We start from the raw sequence: 12,960 nt of genomic DNA, 5'->3' as shown, positions 1-12,960 counted from the left end.
ACTGGAGCAGGAGTAGGGTTGTGGGTAAAGGAAGAACAAACATGTGAAAGTTGTAGAGAGAGAAATGACAGATGGTGACATCTGATTGTATGTACGGGATGAGAGAATGAGGAGTTATGGATGACACTGGAGGCTCAAATCTTTCTTTGAACTATGGTGCTGACTTGGGGAAAAAAATAGGGAAATTCAGAAAAGGGATGGTTTTTGGAGGAAACTAATCAATTCAGTTTTGGACACGTTGAATTTCTGATGTCTACGAAATCCAATTTGAAATATCCACTAGGCCGTTAGTTATGTGAGGCTACAGCTCAGGAGAGGGACTGAGGCTAGCTATATAGGTCTGGAATTCATCTGCACAGAGATCCTTGAACCCATGGGAGTTGATGGAGTCACCAAATGAGAGGATTTAGAAAGAAAAGCAGTCAGAGCCCAGTAGAGAGCCTTGGGGCATACCCATAGTTGGGGGATTTGATGGAGATGGTGATTCAGAATGCCAAGGAAACTGAGGAAGTGTAATCAGGAAGTTGGGGGGAGAGGGGGGGAACTGAGAGGAATGTCATGAAACCAGAAAGGAAACAGCATCCAGGAGGAGAGGGCTGTCGGTAGTGTAAAAAGCTTCAGACGAGTGAAAACCAGTGAGACCATTCAATTTGGCAACTAAGATATCACTGGTAACTTTGGAGAGAGTGGTTTCAGAGAGGTGATGAGGTCAGAAACCAGAATGCCAAGGGTTTAGATGAATGTTAGGGAAAGTATGCAGAGAATGAAGGTGGACAATTTTCTCAAGGGGTTTCACTTAAAAAGGAATGAGAACTACAAGATAGCTAGTGGAGAAGACAGTAGGACCTAATGAAGGCTTTTGTTTTTTTTTTAACGTGTGGAAATGTGGGCATGTTTGTCAGCATTGGGGAAGGAACACGTGGATAGATTAGAAAGAGGGAGGGGTGGTTGTAGGAACTGTTTGCTAGAGAAGATGAGGAGGGGGTAGGAACAAGGGCACTTGTAGAGGAGGTAGCCTTGGCAGGAAGGGCCACTCTTCATCAGGGACTGGAAAAAAGGAGAAGAGAGTGGAGGGTGGGGAAATGTCCAGGAACTGCAAGATAAGGAGCAGCGCTGAAGATGGAGGTCGTGGCTGATGACCTTGATTCTCTCTGGAAAGCTGGAGGTGAAGTCCTCAGCTGTAAGAGCGAGAGAAGGGAGGTCTGTGGAGGACTTGAGGAGAGAAGTTTGGAACAGCTGCTGTGGTATCTGCAGAAAGAATCAGTTCGGGAGGAGTGAAAAGATTCCCCTGCTGCTGCATGGGCTTTAGGTAGTACACGTTTGTAGTAGCTGTAGTCGGTCGGGTTTTGTGGCTTTCTCCAGCGCTATTCAGCAGGACGTGAGTAGCCGTGGAAGCGCTAAGTGATGGGGGTAATTCAGGATCGGGGTTTGGCAAGGCAAGTAGTAGGGGACGCTGTAGATTGAGTAGAGAGGAGAATGTAGCAAGAGGTTCTGGTCTGAGAGGGTGCTCAGGAGTCGGGTGAATAAAGGACATGGCCAGGCTGAAAAATCGGTTTGGAAGGAGTAAATCATAGGGAAAGGTGGAGCAAAAAGCCACTAAAAATTGAGTACAGATGTGTTATTTTTGTTCTAATATTTAACTGGCTCCTAGGGGGAGCTTCAGAGGATGACTTCTCATATTGTCCTCCTTTCCTAGCCTAAGCAGTATTCCAACTCAGTGGGCACTAGGATATGCATGACACCTTTCTCCATTTTTTCTTCATTTTATACACACGCACAAAAAAAAAGATAATGTGATTTTAGTGGAAAGAGTACCAGGAATGGCATCAGAAGAGGAGGGATTGATTCTCAGCCTCTGCTGAAGAAGGCTGCAGGTTCCTCCTTTGTAAAAGGCGTGTGTGGGAGCCGGGAGGTGGAGCTGAAGAACAGGGTTGGACTATTAGTGGTAATAGAAAAGTCAGATAGAAATGGGAGAGCCACTCAGCTGTTCCTAAGAATCCCTGTGGGTGCATATGGACTTAGGAAACTATATATTAACATCATTTCTATCCTACTGTATTTTTATTTATTTTATTAAATATTTCCCAATTACATTTTAATCTGGTTCAGCCCCACTCAGTGTTGTAGGCCATAATGCCGAGGACAGTGTGTCTGTCACCTCTGAACTTTGAGGACTTCTAAGGCATCTTCTAGTTTTAACAATTCTGTGACAGTAATTTTGCTGTGAATGAGTCAGTGATATGACTTGGGATTTGGGGCTTCTAAGCAAACATTTCAGAAAGGATCACTTACACTTTAATTGCAAAATAAATAGTGTTAGCCTTTGTGGAATATAAGTTTGACTTTTGTCTATACAGAAGAAGGCTTTTTGGGGGGGGGAAGGGATAGGGAGGTACTGCTGGAAAGAAGGAAAAAAAGAAAATTGGCAAGAGATCTCTCCTTAATCTGCTTATACTTTCTCTGTTGCCTTTTAAATTTTATCTCCTTAGAACAGAGCTATGACACTATAAACTGATCCTCAAGGAAGGAAACAAACATTTATTAAGTGCCTACTGTATGTTAGGCTAAACTGTGCTAAACAAATATCTTTACAAATATTATTTAATTTGATCTTCACAACAACTCTATGAGCTAGGTGCAATTGTTATTTCCATTTTACTGTTGAGGAAACTGAGGCAAACAGAGGTTAAGTGACTTGCCCAGGGTCACACAGCTAATAGCTGTCTGAGGCTATGTTTAAACTCTGGTCTTCCTGACTCCAGGCCTTTCTATCCACTAGTTGCCTCTGTAAACTAAGTGACAAATTGGCAGTAAATTTAGAGGCTCCACCAGCCACTTTTGAGCCTCGGAGGTGTCTAATGAATAGCAATTGTTCAATTAGTTGACCTTCTGAGTGGGTGGAGCCTCTGGCATACCTTCTCTAGAGGTACACCCAGATTCGTGTTTTGAGGTTCAGTGGTTTACATCTAATAGTTTGTACCTGTAGAGTTCTTTGCACATGCAAGAAGAGGACACCAGGACCTGACCGCATCTGTTGGAGAATTCTATTTGACATAAATGTGGCTATGCAGATGGCAGCTCACAGTGTTGGCCCGCGCCCTGTATTAGCTAGCCCCTTGGCATGACCTTTCAGCACACTGACAAACAGCAATGCAAGAGTGAATTGTACTGTTGCAAATGAAGAGAGAGAGACTCAGGCACCCTGGTGTTTCAGGTTAGATGGTGTATGTTTATGTTGATGCAAATACAGAGGGATGGATGAGGTCCTCGCCTAGAAGGTTCATAATATCCAAACTGGATTCACCTTGGAAAAGGTTTATTTCAGAAGCACAGAAAAAAATGGGGCCCATCTGAACAGTTAAGCAATCATGATTGAAAAACCAAACCAAGCCAAACCCACTACCAACTGCACTTTTTCTGAAGATTTCTATTGTACTTAATATTGACCAAAGTGAAAATATGGAGGCCAGCAAGTATCAAGTTTCCTCAGAATGAGATCCAGTGGCTAAAGTTGTGTGATCCTGGGATTGTCACAGGATCTGTCTGAGTTTCAATGTCCTCATCCTTGAAATAGGGACAATCATGCCTCTACTACTTATAGGGCTTCAGAGAGTTATCAGGAAGAAATTCGGGCTCTGTAAATATTAAAGCTACAAATAATAAATACTATGATCTTTGCCCAGGCAACCAAGTGCTCACAAAGCCATATCTGCTGAAAAGTGCCTTGGGTGTCCAAGAAGGCAAGTGAGAGACTGGGATAATTTTGGCTTTCCTCACCAGTACTAACTATATTTTCCTATGGTTTTCCAAGATATCGGGTGAAAGAGCTGTCAATGCAAATGTAATCCAGAAAGCTTAAGGACCTTCCTCTGCTACTAGATTTGGCAAGAGTGAAAGATCAGTGGAAGGATTATCTTACCTTTTGAGGATTTCTGCCCATCTCTTATACTGATAAGCCTTGGTTACCTGGTTTTGGAAATCACTAGCTGCATCTTTTCTTCCTTGAGATGTTCCAAGACATTGTGGAACAGCTTCTGAGTTAGGAGTGTTTTGTTAGTACCCCATGACAGGGTCAACATTCCAATAATTTCTTTTTTTCTGAAACAGTCCATGGAATATTTAAGACCTTGCATCATTCTTCTATGAAAGAATCAGAAGTCTGGGCTTCTGATTGGTTGAAAAATAAATTCTATCCCTTTCTTTCTTAGATGTCAAAACTACTGAGTTCTAGAATGGTAGATTATACTATTATGTGTGATTTAACTGGTTAATACAGTTCTAGAACTCAGGCATCTGTTGTAGCTGCTAAGTCATTACTAGTTTTTCCTGAAAAGGCACCTAGATTTAGTATCATGGAATTTTTATTTTTTTTGTTTTTCGTTTTTTGTTTGTTTGTTTGTTTGTTTTTTGGGTTTGTTTTTTGGTTTGTTTTGTTTTGTTTTGTGTTTTGTGTTTTGTTTTTTGTATCATGGAATTTTTAAAAAAGAAAGAGTGGTTGGATTTCTGTGACCACTGTGGACCATGATCACCTGGAAGACACTTTGGCTTCTCTGGGTCCTGTAGAGCTTTGTGATCCATCTTTTGTTGGGAAAATAGAATGAAATGGAGAAACAGCACTAAAATATAATGCTTGCCCACCTTGCTATGGTTTATATTATTAGCTGCTTTCTCCCCAAGCCCTCCTCTCCATTATTTCTTGCCTCTTTTCAGAAATATTAAAGGGACCATTCCTTCTTACAGAGAGACTGAAGCATCTGCTGTGCTCTGGGTACTCCTATCACACTGGTCATCAGGTCAGTAACTCTAAGATAATCCTGAATGTTTTACCTTCAAAATGCTAGGTTGTGCAGAATAGGAAAAAATGTGTTTAAGACATTTGGGATGATTTCCAAATGGAAATTATTGAAAAGAGTAGACCAGAAGAAATTCACATTTATGTTTTTATATTTTTCTGGAAGAGATATAAATAAACCTAGGAATGATATGATAATATAGGATTGTCATATATTAAGAATATTGCTACAGATATAACAAATCAAGAGGTTTGACTCTAGGTGAAGGGAAGGACAGAAGTACATTCTGTCCAGGACAGTGCATCAATTTAGTCATCTCCAGGTTAGAGTAAGTTTGGACTGAGCTCCTTTTTCTTGTGCTTCTACTTTTCCTAGTTATCATTAATTATAAACCATTAGAAAATAATTCTTTATCACTAGAAAGAGGGAATTATTATAACATTCCATATAGAACTCATAGCTATAAAAGAAAAAAAAGCTTTGTAGCTTCTGACTGGAGTACTTTCAAAGATAGTTTTGTGTAGCAAAAGAAAATATAAGCAGAAGCTAGGTGGTGCAGTGGATAGAGCACCAGGCCTGGAGGCAGGAAGACTTGAGTTCAAATGCAGTCTCAACTTACTAGTTGAGTGACCCTGGTCAAGTTACTTGACCTTGTTTGCTCAGTTCCTCAGCTGTAAAATGAGATGGAGAAGGAAATTGGCAAACCCCTCCAGTATGTTTACAAAGAAAACCCCAAATGGGGTCACAAAAAGTTGGACATGATTGAAGAACCAAGCACTTGTACCTCAGACAGCAAGCCTCCCATTTTTCTCTTATAAGATCATGGGATCATGGATTTAGACCTGGAAGGGCCTTTAGGAGCCAAATATGCAATTCCATAATCTTGCAAATGAAGAAACTGACATCTAAAGGGTTCAAGTGACTTGCCCATAGTTACAGGTAGCACGCAGCTGGTTAGGATTTGAAGCAACGCCCTCTGACTTCAAACCTACTTTTATCATGCTTCTTCTTCTAGGTCTTCAGTACTGAAATTTGTATCCTCCACTTACCCAGAGGTATTCAGGGGTGGAGAACTTTTTCATTTCATAGTTAATATATCAAAGCCTTCCTCATGGAGAGATATCTGTAGGATTTGGGTGTGACCAGAGTGAATTTTAAAGTTGAAACTCCTTCAATGATCAGTCTGCTCAGTCCCACAGATAAAGAGGGTAGTTTCTTTTTTTTTCTTTCTTTCTTTTTTTTAAGGCAGTTGGGGTTAAGTGACTTGCCCAGGGTCACACAGCTAATAAGTGTCAAGTGTTTGGTCTGAGGCCGGATTTGAACTCAGGTCCTCCTGACTTCAGGGCTGGTGCTCTATCCACTGCACCACCTAGCTGCCCCTGGTAGTTTCTTTCTGATTTAGACCATACAAAGTTTCAGCAAGTGTGAACTGTATCTAAAATCATTGTGAATTATGAAAGGTTTATGCCCTATATATAGTATGGTCTCCTGTATTCCATTAGGAGTGACACCATTTACCTAATTCTGTTTTCAGGATAGTTGTCTTTTTAAAAAGTTAAGAAAAAAATTCAAAATTATTTTCTCTCTGTTGAAGTCTATGCCCTAGATTCTCTTTTTCCAAAACCTTATTGTCATTCAACAAAGATCATGTTTTTTCTTAAAGTCACAACATCCCTTAGACTGTTCTACCCTAGATTCTGGGTAACATTTCTTTGTCTTGCAATTGCCAACTGGAATTTGGGAGACTTTATGTGATTCACACTTCCTGTTTCTTTCATGATCTCACATATTTTATCTCCTACTGTGAGAGTTTAGGAAAAGGTAGACATAATAATTCTTCTTTATGGGATTTCCAGAGGACTGATTAAAATAACCCAGACCGCCATGATTCCTCTAGACAATCCTGATTTTTTATTTCATCTTCTCATTGGATCTCACTTTAAGAGAGATCATTTCCCTCTGCCAGAAGGTTGTCTCATCTTCTGAATTCTCTTTTATATCCCCAAACGCATTAAACCTTCAGATCATTCCTGTTCATTCTTCCTTTTAACTAGTCCGCATTTCAGTGTGCACAGTTTCCATTTAAACTTTTCCACTTAGTAAAGGAAAAAACAGACACATTTAATTTCTTTATACAGGATAAACTTCTGGTGTTTTATTGTAGGCAGTGATCAAAAATAAAAATTTTTCTGTACATGCAGCATACAATGCCAATGAAAGCTGTTTTCAATACCATGATATAAATGCTGTTGGATACAAAAGGAGATGAATGGTGAGTGTGTTAGGATGGTCGTCCTGGAACTGCAGGAGGGGGCCGCCTGAAGGAAAACAAACAAAATGACAACAGAAAAGAAAAACATAGACGAGGAGGGAGAAAACAGGGTTTAAATCATAAAACATTCCAATGGTAACATGCAAAAAATATCCCACAAAGTTAGTCACATTCAAGCCAGGCACAAATAGGCAGGGGTGGGGGTGAAGGTAGGAAAAGGAAGAACAAGTCATGGCGAGTTAAGAGTTAAGGCTTTGCTGGCCATCAGCTGGACTAGCTATAGAGAACCTACCCCATAAAGAGGTTCTGGATTCCACTACCATATTTTAACTTCAAAGAGACCTGTGATTTTTATGTGTATGGATAGGCTTTCCACCAGTGCAGATCACAATTCCTTTACATCTTAGTAAATGATCACATAACTTGCTCTGGCCCCAAATGTCTCTTACCTGGTGGCCCCCTGGTAATGTTGAGCCTCTGCACACTTAGTTTGGCTGGTCTTTAGATGGTCCTCCAGCCAGCCCAAAGTCAAAGCCTTTCCAACTTCCTAGGACCTGGCAGAGCTTGTGCCTTGCTAGAAAAGCTTTTAGGAGTCTGGGATTACCTTCACACCATGAAAAATCACTGCAGTGAGAATTTCATGGAGGTATCATAGAGTGATAAAATGAAACCCACAATCACATTTCAGAGGAATTTCAGGCAGCATTAGACATATTTATGATTATGTCATGGAGTCCCTGGGCTGTTTCCAGTGATCTTCAAAAGTATAGTGAGTGCCCTCAAAACAAAGAAAAAAACCCCCAAAATTATAGAATATGTTCAATTTTTCTTTGGGAGCAGCAGGGGCAGATGTGGTATAGTAGGAAGCATTGTAGACTTGGATTCTGAAAAGCTGGGTTCAAGTGAAAGAGTTGCTACTTTTTAGGGGTGTGATCTTGACTTTTGGGTCTCACTTTCCTCATTTGTTCAATGAGGAGGTTGGACCAAAAGGAGTCTAGGGTCTTTTCCAGCTCCAGTGTTCTGTGATTCTGGTAGAAGAAATGAACAAAAATTGAATTGGAGGAATCCTAAAAGGATGAGAAAAATCTCTACTATACACCTATCTCTTAGGGTAGAATGTTGGGACAGTGGGAACTTTTGCAATTTCTTCTAGAATAAGGATGACTTGGAAAGGTTTGAGTTTGGTTTCTGGGGATCTTAGGAGGCCAGATCTGGTCTAGAGTTTCTCCAACTTGGTTTAGAGAATGATGTTCCCTTTCCACCCACATCCCAAAGGCAGATCTAATCTGGGGCTCCAGTTGAAGTTTTTAATCTGCTGTGTGGTATTAGAGCACACCAAGGTCCTTCTGTCTCCCTATGGAGATCTCATATCTTTATGTGGATAGGGTAGAGGCCAGGGGTGTCACTCATTCTAGCTCTTGCCTCTGAGATTTTCCAGGCAGGTAAAGATGTGTTGCCTAACCTAGTTAACATAGTATAAGCCTTCCTTTGACAGATAGACTAAATGGCTAAAGAACTATTTCTGTTGCTTGACTGAAAAGTTTCTAAATTTTCACCTATTTCCTCATTCTGACTAGCTGGCAATGGATTTCTCATTAGATTTCATAAACTAGATGCCTGCTTTATGTACATGAAGGACTGGGATATATCATAGTGTTTTGCTGTCATCCAAAAATCCAGCATTCCATCAAAAGTAAAATTCTTCCTTGCATCCTTCTTTCTGTGATCCACTGTAGGTAATCAACATAATATGCCCTGTAGGAACTCTTTTCTGATGCCAGCATAGGTACACGTTCACTTTGAGCTTGTTTCCATCTTACTCTTGTACAAATACTTCAGGGAGGTGAGGAAAGGCTAGCTTTCTTCTGTGGGAGGCTCATAGGTCAAGCTCAGTGATTAGGTAATTTATGAACAATAATTTTTTTTTAAATTCCTGATACCAGAAGATTGACTACTAGGTGATAAACTGTTTTGACTTCTCTTTTGGCTGTCATTACTCGTGTCATGACAATGAGTAAGATGTGGAGAGGGGTTATTATCTCTATCAGTCAAGGGCATCCCCCCAACCAGTGAAATTTAAGATCTTTAGCAGAATTGAAAGTTAAAAAATAATTAGATTTTCCGAGCAGTAGGAGACCTCAGAAGTCCTTTGGTCCAACCCATATCTGAAGAAAAGCTTTCTATAACACTCTCTTACTTGAGAGTCAGAAGAAACCCCCTATTTCCTGATGCATTCCATGCTGCTTTTAGAGAACTTTCAACATCTACCTGTTGCTTCTAGTTCTGGCTTCTGGGCACAAGAAAAACAAGTCTGTGATAAGTGACAAGCCTTCAGATACTTGAAGACAGCTATCATAGGGATAACGAGGATGACGATGATGTTTCATCAAAACCTTTTCTTCTTCAGACTAAACATGCCCAGTTCCTTCAACCGATCTTATGGTATGATTTCCAAGTTCCTCATTACCCTGATAATACTCCTGCAGATATGACATTTGTCCACGTCCTTCCTAAAACGTAGGATCTAGCATCGAACAAATGTGGTCTGACCTTCTTAGACCTGGACACTATGCCTTTCTTAATGCAGTCTAAGTTTGCATTAGTTTTTTGGCCGCCATATCGCACTCAGATGTCATATTTATTGGTATAAAATTGGGCAAAATAGCTCCTAATAATTGCTTTAATTTCCTCTTCATTAGTGGTGAATTCACCCTTTCATATCCCCCTCTTGACTGCATACTGATCTTGTAGTCCGGTTGATCCATCAATCCACTAAAAGAGATAGTCCTTTTTTTTCCCCAGGTGACCTGCTGTCTAGCCATACCTGCCCCATCTTGGACTTGTGAAACTGATATTTGAACCATAGCATAACATTTATCCCTGTTAAATTGCATCTTACTAGATTCAACATAATGATCTAGCCTATCAACACCTTTTTGAATTCTGATTCTGCCATCCAATATTGGCTATTCCTCTCAGATTTGTAAAGTATGGCATCTACACCTTTATCCCAGTCATTAACAAGACATTAGTGTAAGACCAAGTATAGGACTTAAGTATTTAGGAGCCTTCTCACTTACTTACATGATCAAGAACTTGATATTGTTACATAGCCTTTCTATTATAAGGGATCTGCTGTTTGTTGTTTAGCTTCAGAAACCCTAGTAATGGGTATCCCTGGTGTTTTGATGAAGGAAGTATAATTAAATTCTTGTCAGGGTCAACCATATTTATTACCAGAACAACAAGAAGAAATTATTTTTTTAGTTTTGATGGGACTGGTTAACCAATTAATTGTCTCAGCAGGGTGGGGAGGTGAGACATTATATTGAGCAACAGGGCCATGGTGTGGAAGGAACATTTGCAAGCACATACCAGAGCACTATATTGCTTGGGAATAGTCTAGTGAATTAACCCATAAACAGAACTGGAAGCTGTAGATGCCAATGATGGAGAGGCAAGAAAGTGTTCTGTCTGAAAATTTCTAATGAGATTTGTGTAAAGCACCAGATGAAAATTCATTTTGAGGAAAGATTTGTTTTGAGTAAGGATTTCCTAATGACTCCTCACTTTCTCTGTATCTTGATTTCCTCCCATCCTCAATGACTATCAAAGAAGACACTGTGGTGGTGATGGTGATTCAGAGTTTTAGTAACGGAGCTGTGGTGGCTCCATCAAGTTTAGTTTGTTTTTTCAATGTGTTTAGTTATTTTTGGATTGACTAATGCTGAAAACCAAAACCTGTAACTGCGGTGGCACAACTGGGACTTCCCCACAGGGTTTCAACATGGGTAGGTATGCTTCCTCCTTGTCCCACTGTGCTCAATGATTAAGAGATCTCTGTTTGGTCCTGCTCTTCTCCTACTTAACTGCCACGCCTCTTGCCTTCCATTTCTGTCTGGGGCTCCTCAGTGTACTCTACCCTGACACATTCCCCCCACTGTCAAATGAAACTATTCCATGAGGGTCCTACCTCTTTCCTGGGGACCACCTTCTGCCATGAAGGCTCCACTCCTCATCTGCCTCACTATTGAGCCTTCTTCCTCTACCCCTGTCTCCTCCGTCAGGCTGCCCAGTAGGACTGCACCCAACCAGGGAAAACTGTCCTCTCTCTCTCCTCTACCCTCCACTCATCCAGGGATTGCTCACATGAATGTATCAAACCAAGGTGAATTGTTCTTTTCCTCACCTCCTCCTCATCCTCCCTCCCGTTATTTGGAGGTTGCCTAGTGCTGTTGGAGCTCTTGCTGCTCTCCTGGAGCCCTCTTTTAACTAGAAACATCCTACCTCTCCATGCCCCTACCTCCAACTTCATTTCCTCCTGGGGACTGCCCAGTTGAGTGCACCTAATAGAGGAAGATTACATTGTGCTTCTCCTCCATTTCCTTCTTCTGGAAAGATTTTGATTGGGAAATTCCTCTCCCTCCATTATTCCTTTTGTTTTCTGCCTTCCTTTCTTCCCTAGAGGTTGCCTGGCCAGACTGCACCCAATAGGGATGAGCTATCTTTTCATGGCTCATTCTCCCACATCATTGCCCAGTATATCTGCTCATCAGAGCCACCACCAACCCCAGCTGCTACCTCTCCCTAAGGGTTTCCCTGCACCTAACCATCCAAATTTTCCCCAGGCACCTGAATGACTGTACCTCTGATGTAAACACCCATTTTCTGCAAGTGGAAAATGAATTATATATGAATATATTTGTATATTTGTACATAGTCAATCCAAAAATAACTAAACACATTGAAAAAACAAACAAAGCTGGAGGGAGCCATGACAGCTCTGTTAACTAAAACTCTGAATCACCATCACCACCTCAGTGTCTTCTTTGATAGTCATTGAGGATGGGAGGAAATCAAGATACAGAAAAAGTGAGGAGTCATTAGGAAATCCTTACTCAAAATGAATCTTTCCTCAGAATGAACTTTCATCTGGTGCTTTACACAAATTCCATTAAAATTTTCAGACAGAACACATCATATATATGTATATATATGAATTATAAATGTACATAAATGAGTGGTGGAAGGAACTGGGAATGTTTAATCTGGAGAAGAGAAGACTTGCTAGGAATATGGCATCAGTCTTCAAGGATATGTAGGGCTATAACATGGATGAGAGGTTATACTTATTCTGTTTGGCCTTAGTGGGCAGAACTGGGAGCAATGGGAAGACAGTACAAAGATATGAATTTAGGCTCAAAGAAAGAAAAAAGTTCTTAAAAATTAATTCTTAACAATTTAAGTTCTTCATAATTTAAAAGTGCAATGGAATACCTCAGGAGGTAGTAGTTCCCCACTCACTGATCTTTAAGCAAAGGCTTAGTGACCATTCATCAGGCCTGTTTTGGAGGGGATCCTTGTTCAGGTGGAGGCTGGACTAAAGGTGTATCTCAAGGTCCCTTCAAAGTATGAGATTTTGTTATCTAGCCACATCATGCTCACATCCAATCCAGAATTCCATTAGAAGATTGGTCTCAAGCTCTTATGCATCTTTCCCTGAGCCAGTGGAATAGCCATTGTCTGTGGCTGAGGTTTCTGTGCATATCTTGAACTATTTGGGTGATATTGTGAAGGAATTCAGAGAGGACTGTAAGAGTTACAAGACGAGGAACATATTGTGTTGCTAGGAAAGAACTCCAAGCATTTCATTTATATAGCATGTGAGGTCAATTTCTCAAAATAGATGAGCTTTAAATTTCCACTAAAGGAGAAAACCAAACCTTGGATGATTAAAATGAAACAGGTGTTCCTATGTCAACCATTCTCAGATAAAATTTTTTTTTCAAATACAGAGAAATTTCCTAAATAGCTACACTAAGGTGATTTAATGTAGCTCACTACAGTGGAAGCTCTCCTGAGCACACCAATGAAATTCATTTAAAGTGTACAAAA

At 40.5% G+C, this 12,960-nt stretch overlaps 1 protein-coding gene across 3 annotated transcripts in view; it reads right to left on the bottom strand.

The window, feature by feature from the left end:
- Positions 1–12,960, bottom strand: part of DNM3 (dynamin 3) — a 689,813-nt gene that overhangs the window by 68,368 nt on the left and 608,485 nt on the right. Inside the window, exon 21 of one of the 3 annotated variants that reach the window (XM_027868465.1) lies at positions 6,938–7,111. The exons of the other annotated variants lie outside the window; for them this stretch is intronic. Within the exon in view, the coding sequence (XP_027724266.1) occupies positions 7,075–7,111 (37 nt within the window). The 3' untranslated portion in view covers positions 6,938–7,074. Of the gene's footprint in view, positions 1–6,937; positions 7,112–12,960 lie in introns of those variants that run through there. 3 annotated transcript variants of the gene reach the window in all.

The sequence above is a fragment of the Vombatus ursinus genome, unplaced genomic scaffold (genome assembly GCF_900497805.2).
Source record: "Vombatus ursinus unplaced genomic scaffold, bare-nosed wombat genome assembly UNPS02014789.1, whole genome shotgun sequence".
In the NCBI taxonomy this organism is placed as follows: domain Eukaryota; kingdom Metazoa; phylum Chordata; class Mammalia; order Diprotodontia; family Vombatidae; genus Vombatus; species Vombatus ursinus.
Note: the sequence above shows the minus strand (reverse complement) of the source record. Positions and strands in the feature narration are given on the sequence as shown.